This window comes from Trichoplax adhaerens, genomic scaffold (genome assembly GCF_000150275.1).
Source record: "Trichoplax adhaerens TRIADscaffold_7 genomic scaffold, whole genome shotgun sequence".
Lineage (NCBI taxonomy): Eukaryota > Metazoa > Placozoa > Uniplacotomia > Trichoplacea > Trichoplacidae > Trichoplax > Trichoplax adhaerens.
Window position 1 is genome coordinate 4,340,243 of NW_002060949.1, and position 25,310 is coordinate 4,365,552.

Here is a 25,310-nt window from a genome sequence, read left to right on the forward strand (position 1 = left end):
GTACAGTACATTACAATAGGGGACAAACTTGTAGAGGTGTACACTGTACAGTACTGTTGTCCTGTGTTTGTTTACCCACCGGTACACTGAGAGTGACTGAGTGTACGTACACTCTTCCTGTCAGGGACTACCACACAATTTTTTCCCATTCCAAATCCTCAAAATCTCAATTCTAAAATACTGTTAAGAACTAAGATACTGAGTTACAGTATGTCACGGACCACTGATTGAATAAGTACAGTACTGTATGTCCAGCAACGACCGCTAAAAAGAAGAGAAGTATAGCACAATACTGCCTGTGTTGAAGTCACTTTAAATTTTTCCAATTTTAAAATGAACCCTATGGGTTTCGAGAAACGTATACTCAGAGTGTTTCTTTATCTATTTTATATATCGTGACCAGTACGAGTGCCAGCAACATTTAGACTTGAAAACATAACGGAAGCGAGTCATTGCGATACTGAGATCAGCCATGGACTACTAGAAGAAAGAAAATCTTCTAGTAAATCTTCTTCTAGTAGTCCATGCGTATTCTTCATTCCTGGAGTGGGTTGAATAAAACTCGACCCACGTGTACCATGACTGTAAATGTACAGTACAAAACAGTATTGGATAATTTCAGTAGTGTGTGCTAGTTTGCCTTCCTTGCCCTAAATTCAGGCTGTTGTACCATTCTGAGTATGGTAAGTTAGCACTCTTTTTACAGTACGTACTGTACCTTAATGGGCTGTACTGTGCACTGTAGACTGTACCGTACAGTACGTTTATGGCGGGATTCTGTCCAGTACTGTATTGTAGTGTACTGTACAGTACAGTACTGTAATGTACTGTACAGTATATCAAGATAGCTTTGCACTGTACTCACTTGATGCATTCCAGTACTGGAGAGTGTCCGTATTTCTATCACTCAACCTTTCCGGAAGGGTGTAAAATCATGGCAGCAATTCGAGAAAAAGAGGAAAAATTAAAAGAATTAAAGCTGAAACAGAAAGAGGAGGTTAGGGCCAAAGTTATGATTATCCTTGAATAAAATTCACCGATTGATAAAATAGTCAATAATGTATATGTATAGACGATATAGTAGAAAGGATAGCACTAAATACCGGATTACCGAAGTAGCATAAATTTCAGGATTGTTTTCTTGATCTGTCCAGATAAAATATAATATTTTATATATATATATTGCAAATAAATATATCATTCTTCAGCAGACATGTTTAGTAAACTAAGATTCATTGCAAGATCATGCAACTCAGTTTCTTTAGCATCGATGTATACACGTCATGTAAAGGTACGTTCTTTGAAAAAGTGTCGCATTATACTTTATGCTATGTGAAAGCACATTATTGCAGTTGCTAGCGAACTTTATGCGATATTATTAACGCTTACTGGTAAACCTCTAATTGCAATTCGAAATAGAAAATTTGAAATACTATCTTTTACATCATGATTGATTGTTATCCTAAGCCCTACTAAATATCCTAGTCACTCACTATGTAGTACCAGAGGTGAATACTACTATTTTGATCAATACAGTTTGTTCGGTGACAGTCGAAAATGAATCACCCTGGCAATGGACTACTAAATGTCCCCGGGAAACATTTAGTAGCCCATGCCCTAGCACGAGACTGCGAGCGAGTACTACTAGCTATCGTTAATCTGTCTCAGCCAGGATAGTAAATATACTGTACCAATATGTATGAAAATATATTGTACCATGTTATGGATTACATCTAAATTTTACAGTTAGCACGCTGCTATAGCTACAAATGATGAAGCAATAGGCCAATAGTTTACCTAAACATAGAATGCTTAATCCAATTGAATGACAAAACGCCCTCAAATTAGGATATGCATAATTATTAAGGAAATGACTTACAGTCAAATAAATGAAATGACTACATGTATTATCACACGTGTATCTAAACGTAACAATCGTGAAGAATTTCAGTAGTTGATTTATTACTATTGAACTATAATGGCTAGACCAGTGGTAAATAACCATCAAACTGTTTTTTGCGTCTGCTTTAAGGCTTTAATATGTAATATATGGTATCAATTTATCTGTTTTATAGTTAGCCACTTTAGAAGCTGAACTGAACCAACTCAAGCTTAATAGTAAAGATGCGCATAAAATTGCTCTAAAAACGCCAAAGGTAAGCATACAATATTATAAATTCGACAAAAGAAGTTACTGTATAAAAAAAGTAATGAACTGGGTTGCTAATGCTCTTAGGGTACTCGGGATTTCTCACCCAAACAGATGGCTATTAGAAAAGTATTATTTCGAACTATCGAGAAATGTTTTGAAAGACATGGAGCTGAAACTATTTCTACGCCCTTGTTTGAGTTAAAGGTTATATTCATTGTATTATCTGCTCTAGGCATAAAAATTTTCTATACTTATCCTTCCATGTATACTAATTGTAAGAATTGTAAGTGCTATACAGCGAATTGTTCCCACTATATATGTTCCTGTTTACTTTCTTTATTAAATGTCATTTAACGTTTTATTAATACAGGAAGTTTTAACTGGTAAATACGGTGAAGACTCTAAATTGATCTACGATTTAAGCGATCAAGGTGGAGAATTATGCTCACTTCGTTACGATTTAACGGTATCTTCTCTCTATATTTAGTATTTGATTATGATGAAATTTTAAAATTTTGCAATAAATAGCTAGATAATATTGAGCTCATATTATGATTAGGTACCATTTGCGCGTTATCTGGCCATGAACAAAATTCAAAAAATTAAACGGTATCATATTGCTCCAGTATATCGCCGTGATAACCCTTCCATCACTCGGGGTAGATATCGAGAGTTTTTTCAGTGTGTAAGTAATAAAAATAGCTGACTTTTCTACTTTGTTTTTGTTTTATGTATTAGTAATAATTGCAATTTTTATGTAACCAATACAGGATTATGATGTTGCCGGCTACGATTCACGTATTGCCGATGCCGAATGTATAAGGATCGTTTCAGAGATTCTTTCTGCAGTCGATGTTGGTTCGTTCATAATCAAGGTGAATTATGATTTGCTTAAGTTGATTTTATTAAAAAATCGACTACACGGTTCGCTGATCTATGGTATTTATTGCTTTTATGTTAAAATATCTTTACTTAGATCAATAATAGAAAGATCCTTGATGGTATGTTTGAAATATCCGGAGTTCCGACAGAAAAATTTCGAGAAATTTCCTCTGCTGTTGATAAACTTGATAAGGTGCTACTCTAGTTTTTTCTCCTTTTTTAATTTGATTTCAATATCAGTAAAGCCAACATTCTATCGCGCGATAGATGTCATGGGAAGAAGTACGTAAAGAAATGACTGACGAAAAAGGCCTTGACGGAAAAGTTGCCGATAGTATCGGTGACTTTGTAAAGTTAAAGGGTAAGAGCAATGCTGTTAGCTTGCCTGCATAGTATTAAGGTGAAAACCCTACAACTTGCCAAGTGTATGGTACAGCTTAAAGATGAAAGCATTATTGATTTAAATTAAAGGCGGACTCGATTTGATAAGTCATTTGGAAGGTGTAGTAAAAGAAACTGGAAACAACAGCTTATTAGTTGGTGTAAATGAAATGAGAGCAATCATAGAGTTATGCCATGAATATAATGTCACAGACAAGGTACATTTTATACGTATACAGTACTATTAAATACAATTATCACATTCATACCATGACAATTCGGTAACCCTGGATCTTTTCTACCTTGAAGATCTTATTCGATCTTAGCTTGGCTCGTGGCCTTGATTACTATACTGGTGTAATTTATGAAGCTGTTCTTACAGGTATCATTTTTATTGCCATCAATTATCATACTGATTATTTCATAATAATATAACATACGAATACGGGTATAGATGACAAGGTAGGAGTCGGCTCCGTTGCTGGTGGGGGCCGATACGATAATTTAGTAGGAATGTTTCATCCGAAAGGAAAGCAAGTACGTAGTATTAAAAATTGTCAACTTTTATAATCAATATAATCAATCACACGTAAAACTATTAGATGCTAACAACATTTTGTAATATTTCAGATTCCATGTGTAGGAGTCAGCATTGGAATTGAGAGACTTTTTTCTATATTGGAAGCGAAAGCTAAAGTACGTTAGATTAACGAATTCTAGTCATTTCGTAGATTCGATTAACTTGATATCGTATTAAATGGACTATGATATGATTATTAGGGAAATGTAAGAACTACAGCAACTGATGTATATGTTGCCTCAGCACAAAAAGGCTTGTCCAAACATCGCATTGCATTATGCAGTAACTTATGGGATGCTGGAATTGGGGTTCGTATATACCGTCTAATGACAGTTATAGCCAACTTTAAATGGTTTATGTTAGTCGAAAAGACAAAATTTCAATTCGACATAATTTAAAATAGGCCGAAACTGCATACTCCGAAAATCCTAAGCTATTAAATCAGTTACAACACTGTGAAGTTAACGATATCCCACTTGTAATCATTATTGGAGAGAGTGAATTACAACAGGGTATCGTAAAAATCAGAGATACTAACTCCCGTGAAGAGGTATAGTAGATCACTAATACAACACTTAGAACTATTATAGATTTTATCCACAATTTATTCATTGTAATTTAAATGAAATAGACTTAAGTTGTAAATATAACATATAGCGGTGATAATTTGTTCTTATAACGATGATAATACAGGTTGACGTAAGTCGGGAGAACATGATTGAAACTATTAACAAGAAGTTAAATCAAAAACGTGGCTAATGTCGGTGAAGAATTATTCGATATTAAACATCTGTGATACTAAATATACAAAAATGAATGAACATATTAACATGAATCGAATGAAGAATGTATACAATTTTAGACTGTATAAAAACCAAAGGTGCTCCGAATATTTGTACGTACAATATATTTGACAAGATATTTTAATAAACATGACGCCAAGCTGCTCATTATGCACGAAAACATTGGTCTTGTCATCGGACATTATTCAGCTACTTAGAAATGTAGGATAAACTATTATAAAATGTGCAGTATTAATTTACGTACAGGCTATATGTCTTAGCTTAAATTGTACGATAATAGCTTACGTACAGTATGTACGTTTAGTCATGTGTTCACTGTTCAGTGATTAGAACTGTTAGGCTTAGGTATCATTGTTCTCTTATTGCGATACGGAATCTTGGATGCTTTAGAGGTATCTGTAAGTTTGCTAGCAGGAGAATTAGTTGCTGAATGCAACGAATTATTTAACGATTGTTGACTTCCACAACTAATAGTAGATTTTACGTCATCGGATAAATTAGATTGACTCTCTGCTCTTTGCGTCAGAGTGCTAAATTCAGAACCTGCATCAGACATGTCGTCATCGCTACCTACTGGTGTATAAATATATCTCCTAAATTTGGATGTCGCTTCTCGAGGCGACTTCATTGAGGTCTTAAACCCTTGCATCGACTGGTGTACACCGTCTGCTAATATAAACTTCTCTTTTAATTCTTTCTTCGCCGCAGCACCTAATTAAAAACAAATCAAATACGTTAAAAGCAAAAATTTATCACTTTTAAGACTTCTTTCTAAGTTTTCAGTTATTACTGACTTCTGCACGGATCGTTTTTAGATAGAAAGACTGATAATTCTTCCCAACCACCTCCAACACGGACCATGACAGAGTTTCGCAAAATTCTGACAAGCCTGAGTTTTTGTGATTCACCAAACTAACGTAGCAAAGCACATTTTAAAAAATTTATCCATTAGGGATATTAATTAAGTAACGAATTTAGATTTTTACTACTGTTTTCTTATAAATTTTAAATAATCCATTTAAAATTAGTTACACTACGAAATTTGAAAACTACTGTGTATACCCTATATTTTCCTTCTCCAGCGCGAGAGACACGAAACGGTTTCATACATTTACAATCAGCTACCAGTCGTAATATCTATTAGTAAAGAATATAATAATGATTAATCACTATAAAATGGTGTTAAAAAATCACTATCTACGCATACGTATCGATAGTTCGATACGCGTCTACTTGTAGTAAGAAGCCTGTGAAGGTAACAGGATTAAAAAGGAAAAAGCATTATGATTTTTCTATTATGAATGATGTAAGTTACTTCCACAAGTGGCACTCCACATTACAATATTAGTGTCTAGCGTACAACATTAAACAATTTACCGAACGATGAAACTATGGTGGTTAAAGTACGAGTTTACAGACGTTATAATATTTATATCTAAACGCAGTTGCTAGAGTTTTGAGATTTATACCGGAAATTGTAAGCTAAGTCAAGAAAAATATTCCATGATGATCTAGAATCATAGTCATCGTGGTCTGTATTGGCAGAAATTTGTAGTATAACGCTAACCATAGCAATCCCATTTTGACTAACTCATAGAGTCGAACCAAAGTAAAAGATAAATAACATCATTGTTTCTTACCTCAGTATCGATTTTTTCTGCGTCAGTTTTGGGCTGCTTGAACTAATTATATCAAAGATACTTAGTTAATAGCGCGTTTAGGTAAAATTTTTAACTACCATAATTCCAACATTCCCATTCCAAAATCAAATGAACAACTTACCGCTGACGGCCTAAGGGAACCAAGAAATTCCTTAGTGTCTATAAATCCATTCTTATCGAATCGATTGGCAACACATTCCATCTCCGTCTCTGATGTGCTACAACCTGTCAAAATTTAGGTTAATGAAAGTTATACAATTGCAATGGGTATTGCTATTATGGTAACTGATTCAATTTTCATAAACTGTATGACAATGTCTAAAGTAACCAACTTACCATTGTCTATAAAAGCTCTAACAAAATTATTCCTGTAAATTTTGTTGTTATTGCTAATGGGTCGCAGGAATTCGTTTACTTTTGCTACTTTATCATTAAAGTGTCTCATAACCTTCACATTCGTCATATGGATCAAGAATTAATACTTCAATTGAATATTTTAAGTAGAACAAAGATAGTTCAAAATTTAAGATACATTACCCCTTTTCTCCATACATCCCAGTCAAAAGTTTGTTTCATCTTTTGCTAAACAGCAAAAATAAAAATTAGAAGAAACGTACAAGGAATTCAACAGAGATAATCAATATATTTTATAAATAGACCTTTTAATTTTAAAAAAATTGAGTGCAGAGTTGATACGTAATACACTAACATCTCATTTACTAGAATTTATCACATTAAAGAACTATTTGCTAATCTTTACCAAAGCCTGATCATATAGCATCTTTTGCAGTTTTATTCCCTTCTTTTCTACTAATTTTTCTAAATTATTCCATCCGCTGTTGACATTCTTAAGACGAGTAGAAGCCACGTTATTTGAGTCATGATTAATTTTTTTTGCCGTAATTGGTATAAAGCTAGCACCACGTCGAATCTTATTTAATGATGCAGTTGTATTTCTAATGACACCGTATTTATTTGCCATAGTACGTTCGAAAGCCTACAATAATTGAAAATTCCATATATCATAATATAGTCATATAGTACTGCATAGTACGTATACATCGATTACTTTCGCAACAGTAACTTAATCTAGCGTATTAGGCGTGATAAGTATTAATAAGATTATAAATATCGGAAGCAAACAAAAGTCAGTAATCAATTGAAAGTTACGCTTTAAAATTTACTACCATAGCAAAATAAGTTCTACAATCAATACAAGCGTAAGTTAGGTCTGGCAATAATTGTGGAACATCGCAAAATTATATACTTTCGACAGTACATATTCGCTTGAAAGGCTATTGCGGTATTAATACGACGAAAGCGCATAGCAATACTGATATCGAATATATTGCTATCGATTCCTATCATCTTAAATCAATTAGATTTCCAAAAATCAAATATATCATTGTAAGATATCTAATATGAAAGTACAAATACTGTTACTAGCATTTGCTTCTGTTTTCTAGCTAAGCTTGCTATGTCATTAACAGGAATTAAAATCTTAGCATCAGATTCCTATTGGCAATGCCTAGATGCCTCAAATTTGTAATGGTATAGTAGATCATAATTGATAGGACTGCTTAACCCTTTAATTACGATATCATTAATTGTTTATAATATAGCACACATACGTACGTATTTGATATCAATAATTAATAACTTTAATTCTTTTACTACATTCAAAGTATTCAAAAACTACAATGGCATTATCTTTTACAGTTAACTTACCTTGTGTTGTTCAATTAATTTTTCAACATCGCAGTCAGCTTCTTTGATAGGCTCTTCCATCTTGACAGTAGATTCAGCAATCCAATTTTCAATATCCATTAATAACTTTTCATCGTTTTGCACTTCATTGGACAATTCATCCAACTTTATATTGTATCTATTGAGCTTTTCATTGGCATCATTCCAAGATTTTCTAACTATATTCATCCAATGTCTGACGGAGCCTACAGCGTTGTGATGGCAATTTTCCAATATGATATTTCCTAATTTCATAACAGCATCGAAATTTTGACGTAATCGTCCTAATTCTTGCTCGAACCCCTTAATGGCAGATTTAAATTGATAAATATTTAGATTTGGTAGATTTAAATTTACTTCAGAGAGCATGTTATTGCAATTTCGTTCAAACTTCCGAAAATTTTTCCTATTAATAAAATTGGACAACGAATACACACGGATGATACTATTTTACTATTTTTAAATACCTTTAATTTGGCGCTCAATCTATTAAATTGATGATTTTCATCTACCGCTGCCAGGCTCTCCTTTAACCTTTTGTCAGCACTGCCAAGATTTCTTACGATATCCCTAACTTGAATATGAAATTTTTGTGCCAAAGATAAAGCATCTTGCAATTTCTCTTGTCTTTCCACGGATAATGTACATATCGTATCCCAAGTCTGATTGAGTTCCTTTAGATTCTCCGTAACGGCACTTTTATCTTCAGTATCAGTTGCTAGATATTTCGCTGACATATTAATTTTGCTTTTAATCTTAGTTCTACTCCCTAATTCGCGTTGCAAAACCTACAAGATTGTCAGGAAATAACATTTTAAATTAAGTTTATTAACCTAAATACGTAAAGCAAGGTGTTATTATGCGATATTAAGATAAATATAATTTACCTTGTGATTATCCAATAATTCTTTAACTGTATCGATATCGCCATAGTATGGTACGTCGCTACTGAGCTCAGGCTGTATTTTTGCTAACCATTCCAGTAACGCCGATAAAGTCGCCGTTAATTTTCCAGATGCCAGCAAACATTCTTCTAACTCCTCCTGCCTAAAATTAGTATTAATTATTGAAAATATAATTAAGATTTAATACCCACACCTAAATCGGATGTAAGCGTTCAAAAGCGATAATTCATTATATATTCATTATGCAGTTTATTAGGATGTTTTGCTACTACTGTATACTGTATAATAACGCGATGCATGATAGGACATTTCATATACCCAAAATTACTTACTACCTTACTAGCAGCCAATGAAAAAACAAAATAACCCGGCGTACATGTGTACATACGCGCAGACTATACGTACCGTCAAATGTATGAAAATGTAGCTTAGTTTAATATTGAATATGCATGACGTAGAATAGATTTGATCAATTAGCTTTAGTTTTAATACGAATATCTAAATGTGTCATGTATTAAATTCCTCGATATAACAAGATAAATAGTCTACTGACCATAATGCAGCTTTATTGCATACTCGTTTCCACTGCAACTTAAGATCAGCCAAATATTCGCTAATTAGAGCGATATCCTTAGGCTGACTAGAATGACGTAATAATTTCCCTTTACTGATGATGGCGGCAACAGTTGGACGACGGTATCCTAGTTCATTTTGAAATTCCTAAAGCAGTTATTGTAACATAATATCAAATAAATAGGTTACAGTTCTTTCCATTTTAAAATATAATAATGAAAAACTTGGTTGCTTAATTCAAGTAATACGTATGAATGACGTAAACTATTGCAGTAGTATCATTTAAGGTGGAAAGCTTTAGCATAGGCTGCTCATAAAATATACAAGTCATTAATAAAAGACATTAATAGTAAGATATTATAAATTTGACAATAGTTACTCATACGATAATGAACCTACGTGGTACATTCCATACTTTGGACTATAAATGTAGATGCTCAATTTCAAACAAAACAGTATAAACACTACCACTACCTCGCTATATAGTTTAATTAATGAGCCTACCTGATGTTTACTAATTTGTTCTTGAATAATTTGCGGGTCTATACCAACATTATTGACTTCTTGCATTGAGAAATTTGCTTCTTTCAACCAATTCAGCATATCAGCACAATCACTGTAGAAACTACCTGCACTTTCAAGGTTTTGATTAATTTGGTATTCTCTATCTATACAGCAGCTTAACAATTTATTCCAGCGTTGATTAATGCTACGCAGAGAGGATTTGATTTGTTTGGCATCACTTTCATTGCATTTCTGCATTAGTACTTGAGTAGTGGATGAGATTTGATTTAAATCCTCATGTTTCTCATCTAGTTTCATGTTAAAGGCCTAAACATAACCAGTTATTATCGAATTAATAATATTATAATCTATTTACATTTTATGCGTGACTACAATCTTTTTACCTTTTGGTCCTCTAATTGATTCTTTAAGACATCATTATTAGTACTAACGTAATCCCACGAATCCATTTTGCTTTCAGCTGTTTCCAACCAACTCTCAAACTCTTGCAAACGGTCTTGGAATTTACGAGCTTCATCAAGTTCATCACTCAATTGTTTTTGGCGGGCAGTTATTTTATTCGAGATTATGTTCCATGATGCCTTTAGTTCGCTAACTAAATCATTAATCAAGTGGGCTGTAGTCGCTTCACTTCGTGACACAAAATCACGACTAACTTTCTTAATTGTTTCTAATTGCTCTTTTCTAGACGGAATTTCTTCCTCAACAAATACCTATATGCGCGTATATGGTCAACAAAATTAAGTTGTTACATGAATACTAAGAAATCTATTAAAACGTCGCAAGCAATTCATCTCTACTTTAAATCTGAATCTTAATTTGATAAGTTAGAGTATAGCTATCTCCCCTTTGGCAAAATTTCTGATTAGCATGCTAAAGCCGTCTTTTAAACTTCGGCAGAGTTATGTTTACAGTAACACTCATTATGTAACAACAATTTTTGTCTAAGCAGAAAACTACAATTCAATCACCATAAAATATGCTCACTTTAAATTCATCTAAATGAAATTCAGCTGTTGATGGTAATGCAGCGATTGGATGCTTAGTACCGAAGTATTTTTCAACTTGACTTAACCACTGAGTGAATTCCTTAACGGTATTTTCTAATTCTTGACTAGTTAAGAAACAGTCTAATAATTGTGACTGTCGATAGGCTGCCTTTTCCAGCAGATTATGCCATCGGCGACTTATCTCGTCGACTTCGAAATTGATATTTTCTAGTAGCTCATGATTTGGGCAAATTTCACTGATTTTCTCTGCAAGACTAATTACTTCATTAATATCGCTCTCTTTGGCGTTAATTTGTTTATGTATATCCTGTCAAAAATGTAATACAACAATTTTAGAATGTTTATAGAGTACTAAATAATGGAAGCTAAACGCTACTTACTATGTTATTAATGATTTATAAATCGTGTAACTTACTTGCAATTGAGAAACTTGTTTTTGAACCTTATCTTTTTCAGACGCATCAAATTTTAACTCACTTATGCTTTTATCGTACTGATTTATCCACTCATTAGTTTTACTAATTAATTCTTCTGCATGAAGCAATTCCTTCAAAATAGTCTCTAGTGTATTCAAGTGCATTGTTGACCTTTCAGTTAATGCATCCCACCTACAAGCAATCTCTTTAACGATTTCGCTTCCTTGCAACTTCTCATAAGCCACAAAGTGTCGGCGGCATAAATTTTTTGCTGAAGATTCGAATTTTTCTTTATCATGTTGTCGTTTATTAATTTTCTTTACTAGATTCTATCGACAAAAATGAAAATTTATAAATTATATCAAATTTAAAGGCTTAAATAGTAAGTATTAATCAATCGAAAGTAAGTGCTATACGCGTATATGCGTATTACATACACTCTTGTGCATTGATAAGATACGTTTTCTTAACTACTTTTGAAGATTACTTCAACAGTCTATCTCCTCGATTGAAGTAAAAAGCACTATTTATAACGAACTTTATGGACTAACGTTTAAAGTAGTTTGATTTTACTGTAGATAATTCCTAAATTTTTTCTTCATTTTTAATTACCATTACCTTGTAATAGTCGATCTCACGATGAAGAGACTCAATTGTAGATGATTTCACAAAGTTAGTACTGATAATCTTGCGTTCAAATTCCTCCACAATATTTTCGATAATACCATGTATGTTTACAAAATTTTTAATCGCTTTTTCAAGCTCTTCTAAATATTCAAGACCTTGTTGTAGTCGTTGTTCTAAGTCAGCTAATAAAGCAATAATCTCGTCAACATTGAATTGAGTCCTTTGAATTTCGTCTTCCGTTGTTATTTGGTGGATTTCCTTCATAACTTTATTTAAAGATTCAATATCGCTCTTAAATCTAGGTACTTCTACATCCTTGATTTCCTATGTATTTCGTAATTAAAATATATGCGAGAATGTAACACTTAATAAAAAAATTGCCATCAGTGTATGCAATTTATTTTACTCTGAGTACATACGTATACGTATATCAACACGTACATCTAATGTTTAAACTAATCAATCGGGTGATTGTGTGAACATAATTGTTCATAAAAAATGATGTACGTCTTAGCTGGATTCAATTATAATTATTCATAAGTTAGGATCATTTGCAAGCTTAATTTCTTTTGTAAAGTGCTCACGTAATATAGTTACGACCAGATATGTACATTTACTGTACGTATTTATCATACTAACAGTATTTAGCGATATAATAATTTAATCAAGTTGTTAATCAAGCTGAAGCTATTACCCTCATAAGTAATTGAAGATAATTGTAGCTTAATGAACTATACAGTCAGTTTATTAAGAGACTGGATAGTAGGTTAGGTAGAATCATTGGAATTCAGTAAGAATGTCCTAAAATTATAATAATTTGACTCGTTAAAAGTGGTATCCTCATCAATTTATGTGCTTTACTCTACCTAAAGTTCGATTTTAGCTAAGAACATGTAGGTATCTTAAAGTTACCCTTTTCTTTAAAAGCTTTCGGATGAGAAGACATGCAGTACTATAAGTCACTGTCTATTTTTATCTTCTGTTTTCTAATGTGAGATTTCGTATTATTAAGATATTGCCTCATGAGTCCTGACACACGATATAACAAGTTATTCTGCAGTATAAGGACGGCTAAAATGAAAAGGAGCACTGATACTACAGTATATCAAGCTTAATTAATTTTAGGTTTATTGTCCGTATAAGAATACTGCAGCGAAATGTTTCTGATACAAAGAGAGTGGACAAAAAATAGATGCACCATTAAAGCAGAGTATACTGTAGAAATCGCTGACATTATAAACGGAATTTCACGTAGCTACAATACTGTAGTGTAGTACATGGACTTTAAAATAGCAGTATAAATAGATCAAATTTAACGAAAATTTTATAACTCATCTATCAACAAATGACCATCAGTCTCTTTGCGAGTGTAGATCTTACTAATGAAGGATTTGATTACTTTGAACAATTAGTTACTAAAAATAATAGCATAAACCTATTTCACATCTTAATCAATAATATAAGCATTCAGAAATATTCTACAGTACAGTATTTATAATTATCATAGTGATCTATCTACCATATCGATCTGAGCACTTTTATGATACTCTCAAGCATCTGTTTACCTGTAATTTTTTTCTATTGGCGTCAATTTCAGCCTGATTAACGGCTTGTTTTAAGTTTTCAACGGTATCAAGATACATTTTAATGCTTGTCTTAAGTTGATGGACATACTGCCAAAACTCTTGTGTATATTTCTTAGCTCGAGTTAAAAATTGACTCCATTCTTGTAGTCTACCATCTAACTTACGATAGATTTGTTCGGCGGATGAAAGTGTGTGTTGTAAAGTATCCATTTTGGTTGGGTAATGATATCAATTGTAAGTTCGAACTTGAGCTAATGACTCGTTGGAAATTTTGAATGTTAGTGCTGTAGCTAGGTATCCATGTAACAAGAGAATAAAAGATAAAAAGGTTAGACTAGAATAATGTAGCCAATACGACTCTTAGTAATGTACTACCGTTGTTGCTGCCCAACAGTAGTAGTATATTGTGAAATTAGTTATTGAGTAAAATTGAATAAACTTTCTTTCAAGAGCACGTTATTTTTTCCTTGGAGAACTTACTATCATTTCTTTGATTCCCGCTACATAGATGCGTATGATGCCAGTACGCTAACTGGCGGTCGTTCAAAGAATATTTCGTGTAAAAGGAAATTTAAGACTGATTTGTTCGTGTTTTTACCAATTGGATAGACTGATTCTATCCACAATATCTCGACGTCTATCCAATGACTATATCTGGAGACTGTAACGTGGTTGGCGCACACTGCACTACTTTTGAAATTTGCACAACTTGATTATCGAATTATCATTGAAATTCTTAGTATACGAGTCTAATAACCGATAATGGAATCAACTAACACTGCAGCTAAGACCAGCTGATATTCAAAAATACAATTTTACTCTCCTTCTTCGTCGTCATTATTGCAGTAGGATTAAGAAAAAATGAAATAGACTAAAATGACAAATTCACTGATTCACTGACCAATTCACTGATTCACTGATAAATGAGTGACAGCGAGTTTCAACAGGCTAATTGTGTGTCATACTGTGCTGTACGTACGTGCGTAAAAAGCGTCACCATAGTATACAATATTTACACTGGAGTGAAGGTTGTCTCGCTGGCTGATAGCGTCACCTTTACACTAATTACACTGTATGGAAAAATAATGTATTGACCGCTGCTCTGCACACGCTGCTATTGTAACGTCGTTCTGATGAGACGCTCAACGCATGACGTGCTATACTGTGCGTACGGTATAACGGCGCATCACACTACAACAGTACTGTACAGTACAACAGTTGAATGACTCTTTGAATTCTGTCTTTTATTAGCGACTGTTTGGAAAGTAACTGGCCATTTTTTCATTGAAAGCGCCTCATTGCTAGCTAATGATACTAGCGCTATTGCCCCAGTAGGCAATGCTGCCCACTGGACTTGTAAGGCAACATTTGAAGGAAATTTCTCTTACACAACTCCCTGTGCTGTCCTTGCTTGCATGGCAGAGCTTGGCATGTGGCATATAGATTACAAGCAAAATGATATTAGTAACTGGCCATTTTTTCATTGAAAGCGCCTCATTTCTAGCTAATGATACTAGCGCTATTGCCCCAGTAGGCAATGCTGCCCACTGGACTTGTAAGACAACATTTGAAGGAAATTTCTCTTACACAACTCCCTATGCTATCCTTGCTTGCATGGCAGAGCATGGCATGTGGCATATAGATATTCATTACAAGCAAAATGATTTTAGTAACTGGCCATTTTTTCATTGAAAGCGCCTCATTTCTATTACTCCAGTAGGCAATGCTGCCCTTTGATTTGGATATGAAAGAAAACGAATTATGCCACTACGGCTTACTATAGTATAGGTTGAGATACTGTAGGTGTTTTGATTGCTTGAAACAAATGTTACCTACTATATAATTGAACACTAGTGTACAAAGAATACAATGCAATCCCTTTTAAAATCTGGAAGAAAATAGCCATGGCATGTGCGCGGGTTCGGCAGAAAGAAAGGCTTGATTATTCAATGGACAGCTATACAGTATATACTATATATTTTATGACAATATATATATACAATATATGCATAAAGAAAATAATGGACCAACGGAGCTTATCAAGGTCTATTAAGAATCCATTCAAAAAACTTGCAGTTAAATACTGCCATTACAGTACTATACTTGTACACATCAAAAATTTCTCTACTAATTTCTGCTCATGCACATACTGACCAGAATAATTGAAACCATAACCATAATTAAAATTCCTTAATGGACGGATAGTGCTCTCATTAATAACAAATGATGCATGTTTTTACGCATACACTTGCAGATAATGATATGAAGCTCTCTTCGTCGACAGTAAGTAGTAATTCAGTTATACAATCATAGCAATGTTTTGTAGCTCGAGGGTACCATAACTATGATAACAATAATACTATCCTCTATGGTTATTGTGCTAGATCAACATAGGTGGTCTTACAAAAACAAGATTTAAATGTACTATATGACAATGTCTAAATGAGTGAAAAGTAACGTAACTTGTCGGCACTTTGCCGATAGTTCGGTTGATACTGAATAGGACAATTTCATAGAGTAGATTTCAGGCTTTTTTCCGTTCATAAATTCGCGTGATACATGATGACTAGAAACTCTTTTTTAACTTTTTAAGCGTGAATGATATCACCCATCAAAGTCTACCTCACACGTTAACCGCTTATCTTACTCATAAACTACAAACACAGTAAATAGCAGTTTGGATATGCCTGTATCTACTTTACTAATACGGCGACAATGTACAAAGCCTTTGGATAAATCGAATCTACAGTATTTAATACATGAATACTCTATTCTGACCACTCTGTGTGGTGCGGCAAAGTAGTCTTCGAACAAGAATCTTTTAACGTATAAAGTCATATATCGATAACGTTTTTACGCATATCAAATCGATATATGCTCTAATAAGCTCATTACACTAACACGAACTGTTTCCGTTTCTCAGAATTATACTTCGTGTAAAAATCTGATACATGTACGTTATAGCGTACTAAGGGCCCCTCAAGTAAGATTGTCAGTAAAAAAATTGAGAAGAAAGGGTAAGGGCGTAAAATACAATCTACAGTATAAACAATTTTAGCTCCCATTTGGTATTTGTCTTTTCTCTCGAGAAGGGGATAGCGAGCATTTTTTTCCTGAAATTGGTGGAACATACATTGATACGCGCAGAAGTACATAATTTGCATCTTAGTATAAAATCGGTCATAAGGTCTTCGGTCAATAATTATAACAAATATTATTAAGTTAATAAATAAATACATAGATACCAAAGATAGTAATAAAGCGAATTATAGTAACACATTGCCCGTAGTAAACTAGCGATTCAAATGCATAGTATATGCCAGTAATAGTATTTACAGTGTTCTTACTGAAAAATATTGATAAAATTAATTAAAATAGAATATATAAACGATGGTATGCAGCAGAACGTAAGTTGAATTTAAAGTAAATTCACTTCAATGTATACAACATACAAACAAAGCATTGATATCTCATACGTATTTGCTCGCATAATAATATACGTAATTGTTATTATTATTATACAAATTTCCCGTTTGCCAATTTTACTCGTTTAATCCATTCAGTGGATAAATTATGAATATTAATACGAATTTGAACTACAACATCAAGTAGAAACAACTGTAATGCTCGTTGAAATTGATGATATTAACATAAATTTGGACCCGATATCATCATTTATAGCTATGGATCAATACTGTGCTTACAGAGTTCATAGAAGATTAGCATGTTGACTTAAGGCTATATAACATATACGCGTATTATAGCAGACGTAGTACATTGTATCATCGCATTGCCGCCTACTTTCATTACTACATGTTATACCCGATGCTATCCATCGAACTCGTTGTTCGCAGTTAAAATCGGTCCTTTTGCATGAATACAATATTAATTGTGTACATAGTCTTTATAACTAAAATCTTCATATTCTAAAGCCATCATTAATGATAGTTGTTATTGACGGTAAACAATGCTGCTTTTGTTTTGTTGCTAAGAAGCAAGTACTAGCCACATTGCCAATACGTGAGGTCCATGCATCGTGCTTGTATTCTCTTATGATGAGTATAAAAACAACCAAGATCTTAAATTCTCATTCTATCGTGCCACCGTAAAAAGATGTAATTAAAAATGGACTTCAAAGTGCTGTGTACCTACAGTTTTACTACTTACTGCACATGGGCTGGGAGGGGGGTACTACCAAATTCTATCGTTCGTCCATTATACGCTATACTAAAACTGAGAAAAACTAAATGGACAATATTCTTCTGCTAAGATTTAAAATATTAAAATAGTATTAGATGTTGCAGATCACATAGTGGTAGCAACTGCATAGAATCTGCTCGTCTTCTATTTCACAGTGTTTAAATAAAATTTAACTCTGAAAGGTACCAACTTTGAAGATACTCTAATATTAACATTTGCTAGACTTTGCTACTATCTGCGTAATCATTTATATTATCAGTACCCATATGCTGAAATTATAATAGTAATTTACAGGCTATAAAAACGCACTAATCCAAGGTTCATACTTCTTGTAATGCTATTTGATCGATTACGTCCATTAGTAATATGTTTTATACAGTATTAAGCCTAGTACTGCTATGATAACTGTTTTATAAGTAGTATGTTAGATAAGTACTGGTTATTTCAACAATTTACGTACATGAATATCCTACATTTTATTACATTTTAAATCTTACTTTATTGAATTATAATTCTCACATTTTACAATCACGATCTAGTAATAAAAAAAATGATTATCATCTTGTTTCATTGTAGTTTCACAGCTTGAAGTTTATATTTTTGCAAGATTCGCGAATGTGTTATTTAAATTATCCATCGTCTCTTTCAATTCATCAAGTTCCGTCCTTAAGCCCTAAGCGATTGTAGAAACATAAATATCCATTTTAATAACAAATTCAAGCTAAAATCGAAATGCTAATGTAATTCTAATCAACATGCTAACATTGACAAAATTGAAAATTAAGATATACTTACATCATGTTTTTCCCACTGGCAATCAACGTATTTAACCTCAACCTCTAATAACTTAAATTCCTTTGGAATTCTCCCACCAATTGAATCGAGCAATTCTAATAGCCGATTTACCCTTTGCTCGTATTTCTTAACAGCGTCATTAATCTCGGATAATGTTTCATCTTTTTTCTTCAAGCGATCCCTGATATCATTCATTGCATCTTCAGCCTTTATAATTCTACTTTGCAATTCTTTGCTCGATGCATCAGGGTTTAATTCAGTTAGAGTTGAACAGCTCTCTCTTACAGACTTCAATTTAGAATAATTTTCATCGAAACTAACCAATAAAGCCTTTGCCATAATAAAATAACGGTCAAGTATTAAAATATTTTTACCCTTCCAATAGAAAATAGAAATAAAGACTCATAACATACCTTGCACTCCTGCTGTACTGATTCAATTATCTTTGGGTCCTCACTTTTTAAATCTGCTTGAAAAACTTTTGATTTATTTACGTCAGTACAAAATTCCATTATTGTTACAAGGTTTATGTTCAATTCGATTATAAGACGTAAACTTTGTGGAAATATTTCACGACACGCAGTAATAGTTTTAACTGCAGACATATAATTTGCCCCTAGGCTATCAATAGCAATTTTTAGAGCGTCGGCTTCCTCATCGATCAAGCATTCAACTATAGATGGACCATTGGATAGCAATGATCGAATATTTTCTGCTTCATTTTCTACTTCTTTAGCAATTGCCTTAATTCAAGTAAATATACAGTATCATTAGTAGTTTAATAAAATACAAAATGATAGTACGTAACTATTGTAAAAATTTTTTAAAATTACCATGCTTCGACTATCTTTGTCTTCAATTTCATCAGATGCGATATCTTGCAAGTTTAATGTATTAATTTCGACAACTAAACCATTCAGTCGAACTTTCATATTATTTACATCTTCCTTATACGCTAGAACATAATTCCACATATCTTCCAACTTGCTACAATTCTCAGTTATTTTTATTAGACAAGCAGAATGTCGATCACATATCTGATTTACGCGATTAATAAGAAGACTAGCAGAATCCGACGAATTCATTTCAACGATTACATCACTGGCATCGCATAAGTGGGAAAGGGTTTCTTCTTTGCTATTGATCAATGTTTTTAATTGTAAAGATTCCTCCAATAACTTTTTTAATTCTTTTTTGTTAAAATCAGATAAGTTCACAGTGACACTTTCTGTAGTATCGGCTTCATTTAAAATGTTTGTAATCTTAGTATAAAGTTCTTCAAATTTCATACAATTCTCTAACGCGACAGAAACACAATTTTCTGCTACGCTTGCATCTTGGCTTACTGTCTTATATTTGCTTAAAATGTCTTTAGTTTTTGCCTCCAAAATATCTAGACCCTCGCTACCAGTCAATTCTCCGAACTCCTTGCTTATGAGAGTGAAGGATTTTAATTGGCTTATGTGCGCCTTAATATCTGCTACAATAAACTATAAAAGAAGGGATAAAGGAAGATAAATATGCGCCAAGTCAAGTCAATAACTATAAGTCATAGTAAAAGGTACAAACAATGAATAGAATCAATTCAAGAACTTAATAAATCTAATTTTCTACCTGTTGATCTTCTAATGACTTTTCTAAAATTTCAACATCCACTCCAACATTATTCTTGTCTGCTATCTTAGAGGATATTTCTTCTAGCCACTGTTTTAAGCTCAAATATTCATTTTCAAAGCTTTCAATTAATGTTATTGCATCCTGTATGTATTCCATTCTGTCATTTATAGCAGTTAAAAGGCCATCAAAGCGATTTTTATCTACAACTAATACTTCATTAATAGCTTCTTCAATACGACGATTAATTTTTATCAACTTTTGGCCGTTTTCTTCAATAATAACCAACAAATCTTTATTTGAGGATAACATTTGATCGATGTTCTAATAGAAGTAATGAATTGAGAAGAATATTTATATTTCATTATTCGAGTACAAGAATGTAAAATTAATTTTATACTAATTTGAATTAGTCTTACTTTGCAAACATTCAATTGCTCAATCAAGTATTCCAACTCGAAATTACTAATATCATCTTGTATTGATTCAATATGTTCTATTTTTTCACATAAAACAACAAAGTTTGCTTGCTTTTCCTTGTAGGAAGTCGTCCAATCAGCATAAGTTACAAATGCATTATGCTTTTCTTCCGCTACAATCTGTATTCCAGTTAATTCATCCTTCACTTTGTCAGCTTTTTCACTAGCATAGGACTTAATTTCCGCTACTGCCTGAAAAGGCTCCATTAATTCCTGAAGACGACGTATAACATTTTCGTTGATAGATGACTTCTTTAAAATAGCCTAAAAGTGATTGATAATTAATTTACAAGAAATGATAACATTAAATATTACTTTTTGCAATAAATACTTTTGCTAATCTGAAGTAATGCTTATCCTTACATCGTATTTTTCATTTTCGATCTCAATATCATCTAAAGATAGCTCCGATATATCTCTTTCATTTAATTCTTTTTTGTAATTGTCGAGTTTCTTATGCAGTTCCTCTACATATTCATTGAAACTTTCTATTGCTAGTTGTAATTTGGATAACTTTTCGATTAATTCATTAATTTGTAACACAATTTCATTATATTTCGATTTAACTTCGTTGGCAATTTCTTGTGCTTTAAAAGTAATGATATCAAGTTTTCTATCTTTGAAGTTATCTATTAATTCGATTAAATTCGGCAATTTTAATGAATAAATTTCGGTTTTTCCTAATAAATCCTGCAAAATATGAAACGAATATTTTAAATTATTACAGTGTCTAAAGTTGTAATTAATGAAGAGAACTACGGCTGTTAGCTCAATTAATCCAACAAATACGTACGTGGCATTGATTTAAATGATTTGATATAACATCAAATTTCATTATATCTAGTTCCTTTAAAATCACATCACTCGTAGATATCTCTTCATAATTAATCATAAGCTCGTTTTTTAGACTATGAAATCTTTGAATTAGTTCCAATGATGATATTTTATGATCGAGTCTTGATATGAAATGATAAAATTTCTCTCTTAGAATACTCATGCTATTAGTCACATCCTCCCCAGTATTGCCTTCATATCGATTACTTATTTTGTCTGCAATATTCTGTAACAAATCGACTGAGGCTAATTTATTACCAGAATCTTTCTGTAAATTCTAAAACAAAAATGAAAAGAAAATTTAGCATACTGTAAGTGCTAGCTGAAGCAATCTCTATTCATATAGCAATTTCATACCTGATGTTCAGGTAGTGTTAACTCAATTTCGGCAAGATCGAAAGGAACTGGGTTTGCTACTAATTCTTCATTCAGTTGCAGAAATTGCAAAAGAACTTCGACACTTTCGTGAAATTTCTCATAGCAATTTAATATCTCTTGTATTACAGTAATCCTTTGCTGTATTAAAGCCGCTAAGTCGCCTGCATTCTTCATAATTGCCAGTAATTCCTGACCCATTTGATTATGAGCATCTTTAATTGGGCTACTTTCTAGCTTCTCAACAATTGATTCAAGGGATTTAAGCTTTTCGATATTTTCTTGACATATTACCTGATTATCCTAGAAATAGATAATAGAACAACTGTCATATTATAGTTATAGACATGTAATCAAGCACAGCAGAGAAAGAAGATATTTGTTTTACCTTCAGTTGTTTTAAATAGTCTGATAGGTTATCCAGTTCAAATAGTTTAACTTCAACAGTCAGAGGATTTATACCGCTAACTTCGGCAATTACATTATTAACATCTTTGATAATAGTGAGGAATTCATTTATATGCGATTGATCTCCCAATAAGTTCGATCTGATTGAATTATATTTTTCTACGTACTTATTAAACATGCTCAACATGCCATCAAACTTTGATTGAATTGTATCTTTGTCTGCATCGAACTTGCTTTGTAATTGTTTACACGTTTTATTTATTTCCTCAATTTCGATTTCCTTTTTCTTAAGATCATTTAAGAGGTTGCTGATTTCAGCAACAGTTTCTTTAACGTTTAGCATGGTGCAATTGTCTAGAGTTCGTGCGCCTTGATCATCAATTTCGATAACTTTATCCATGCTATCATCAACAGATTTTTGAAAATCTTCCCAATCTTTTACAATTTTTTTCAATGTCGTTAGGGTGTCGCTGATTTGAGATTCGATACTAGAAAGTTTACGATATTTATCGTTGCTAATTAACTTTAATGTATCCAATATATTTCCTTCGTTAAAATTAATCAACTTTTGGCTAGCTTCTTCAAGGAGAGTAATTTCATCTTTATTTTCATCTATAGAATTCTGAAGAGTATTTAAGGTTGCTAAACGATTATCCAAATAACTTAAGCTTAGCCGAGTCTCTAATGCAGTTGTTAGATCATTTTCAGCTTTGGTGTAAATCTCATCGATTTTATTGCAACTGACTTCAAATTTTTCTGCCATCAGAAACCCCTCATCCAACAACCTTTGTTTCTCAAGCTGGCAGTTTTTGATATATTCACATTTAGATTGAACCTGTTGTAACGCCTGATCAATTAGAATAGAATCTTCCTTTGCTGCATTCTGTAAAAGCTCCGTTCCATTATTTTGGATTGATTGTAGCAAGTCTCTTCGGCTGCTCTCGCGAGTATCTAACTCTTTCAGCATTTGTATTTTAGCGTTAAAATCAGCAGTGGAAATTCCCGAGATTTCAATTGACTGAAATCTTTCGTCAACGGTATTCAAAGTTTGATTTAACTCATTTGCATCATGGTAAAACTTTTGATACTTCCTTTCCAATTCCTCAAGTTTTTCTTTTCTCTCATCAAGTTGTTGTTTTCCTGCATCCAAATCATCTACTACCTTGGCAACTTTTTCCTGTAAATTAGCCAGACTCTGTTCGTCATTAAAACTACCCAATTTTTCCGCATCTTCCTTTGCTTTGTTGATCAAATTCTCTTCACGGGATAATATGTCCTCTTTGATACTAAAAACTTCATCCAAAATCTTTGCCATCTTACTAAACTCAATATCTTCCGGTTTCTCTACTATAGCCACCGCTGATAAAATGTCTTCATTGAGTTTTTGGGCATCTTTTAAGACGGCTTCAAATCTTTTAGCAACTGCAAGGCTATCATGTAATTTGTCTTTTAGCTGCATACTAACTTTCCTTGCTTCATCAAATCTATTCTTCAAGTCATCGCTGCAACTATTTAATGAGGTCATATCATTAAGAGAGCAATAATCTTGTAAGTTCCGAACTAGTTCTGCCAATCTTATGAAAACTTCTTGATGTCCATCGATATTTTCTATTACATTATTGTTGTTAGTAGTATTCTCTTCTATTTCTTTCGGAGTAATTCCCACGTTTGTAAAGCCTTCATGATAGGTACTAGCAGAAAATAGACATTTCTCTAAGCTATCCATCTCAAGCTTTGCCCTATCGAATATGTTCAACTTTCTCATGAATGCATTTCCCCTCTCGGATATTTGAGAATTTATCTGTTCAAGCCTTGATTTTAACGAATTTAGATTCTTACTAACTGCTTTACTTTCCTCCTCAGTATTTACATTGCTAAGTGAGGTAAAACTACTCTCAGCTACTTTTAGCATCGGTTCACAATTTGTTAATGACCTCTCAATCTTCTGCAATCGTTGGAGGTCGCCATCAGTATTTACAGTATCAAATGATGAGATAGGTGATACAAGGACATCCTCGAAGGTAGCTATCTCAATAGCTTTTTCTAATTCAGACCACGAACTTTGTAATTCTTGAGCAGCTTTATAGCTATCGGTTAGTACATCATATAGTCTTACTCCGTCGTTAGAAATGGTTGCATACATTTCTGTCATTGCACTAAGTTTGTCTTCCAAGCGAGCAGCATCATCATCATTGCACTGCGACTTTAAATCTGTGAATGTCTCTTCCATACTTTTAAGATCTTCCTTGATCCCATCGATGATAGCTTTAGTTTCTCTATGCTGTTCAATCTTACTTGCTACTTCGTCAATGGAAAATCCAACGTACTTTAGTTCTTCATACTTTTTAAGAGCAGCGTCTAATATTTCTATTGCGTTATCGTGTACTTTGTTCCATGTTTCATATTTATCCTTTCTGTCTTTTAGTAGATTTTCTTTCGTATTGATTACTTTGTCTGCTTTTTCTAGCCGATCTTTCACACGTTTTAATTTATCTTTCATTTCATTTGACATAGCTTCTAAATCTTTTCCAGATACCGCTTCTATCTTACTCTCGAGATTCTTCAGTAATTCATCATTACTATCTATTGCGTTTTCTAGTTCCTTACATTTCTCTAAACACATATCAGACTCGTCTAATTTAACTTGTGCCATTTCTTGACGTACGAGTTCAGTTTCTTCTATTTCTTCGCATTTCGAGTTTAATTTCTTATATATTTCCTCGAAATCGTTAGAAACTTCGTATGCTCTTCTGCGTAC

General features: G+C 32.9%; 2 protein-coding genes across 2 annotated transcripts; one reads left to right on the forward strand and one right to left on the reverse strand.

The window, feature by feature from the left end:
- Window positions 1-934: 934 nt before the first annotated feature.
- On the forward strand, window positions 935-4,754 carry TRIADDRAFT_58286 (uncharacterized protein; the record flags this gene model as incomplete). Its single annotated transcript, XM_002114098.1, has 15 exons — window positions 935-997; window positions 2,076-2,156; window positions 2,237-2,356; window positions 2,523-2,618; window positions 2,712-2,837; window positions 2,923-3,027; window positions 3,129-3,227; window positions 3,302-3,395; window positions 3,506-3,633; window positions 3,725-3,797; window positions 3,870-3,952; window positions 4,046-4,111; window positions 4,196-4,303; window positions 4,399-4,545; window positions 4,689-4,754. 15 exons carry the CDS (start codon window positions 935-937, stop codon window positions 4,752-4,754), a joined length of 1,455 nt encoding a protein of 484 aa, XP_002114134.1.
- Window positions 4,755-5,117: 363 nt separating this feature from the next.
- Window positions 5,118-14,057, reverse strand: TRIADDRAFT_58287 (uncharacterized protein; the record flags this gene model as incomplete). The annotated part of the gene is made up of 18 exons (XM_002114415.1): window positions 5,118-5,509; window positions 5,593-5,710; window positions 5,861-5,935; window positions 6,439-6,480; window positions 6,581-6,684; window positions 6,796-6,907; window positions 6,997-7,041; window positions 7,220-7,456; window positions 8,188-8,508; window positions 8,673-8,993; window positions 9,093-9,252; window positions 9,664-9,830; window positions 10,188-10,514; window positions 10,592-10,921; window positions 11,196-11,525; window positions 11,634-11,963; window positions 12,253-12,585; window positions 13,827-14,057. The coding sequence occupies 18 exons, from the start codon at window positions 14,055-14,057 to the stop codon at window positions 5,118-5,120; spliced, it is 3,975 nt and encodes a 1,324-aa protein (XP_002114451.1).
- Between the last annotated feature and the right edge of the window lie 11,253 nt (window positions 14,058-25,310).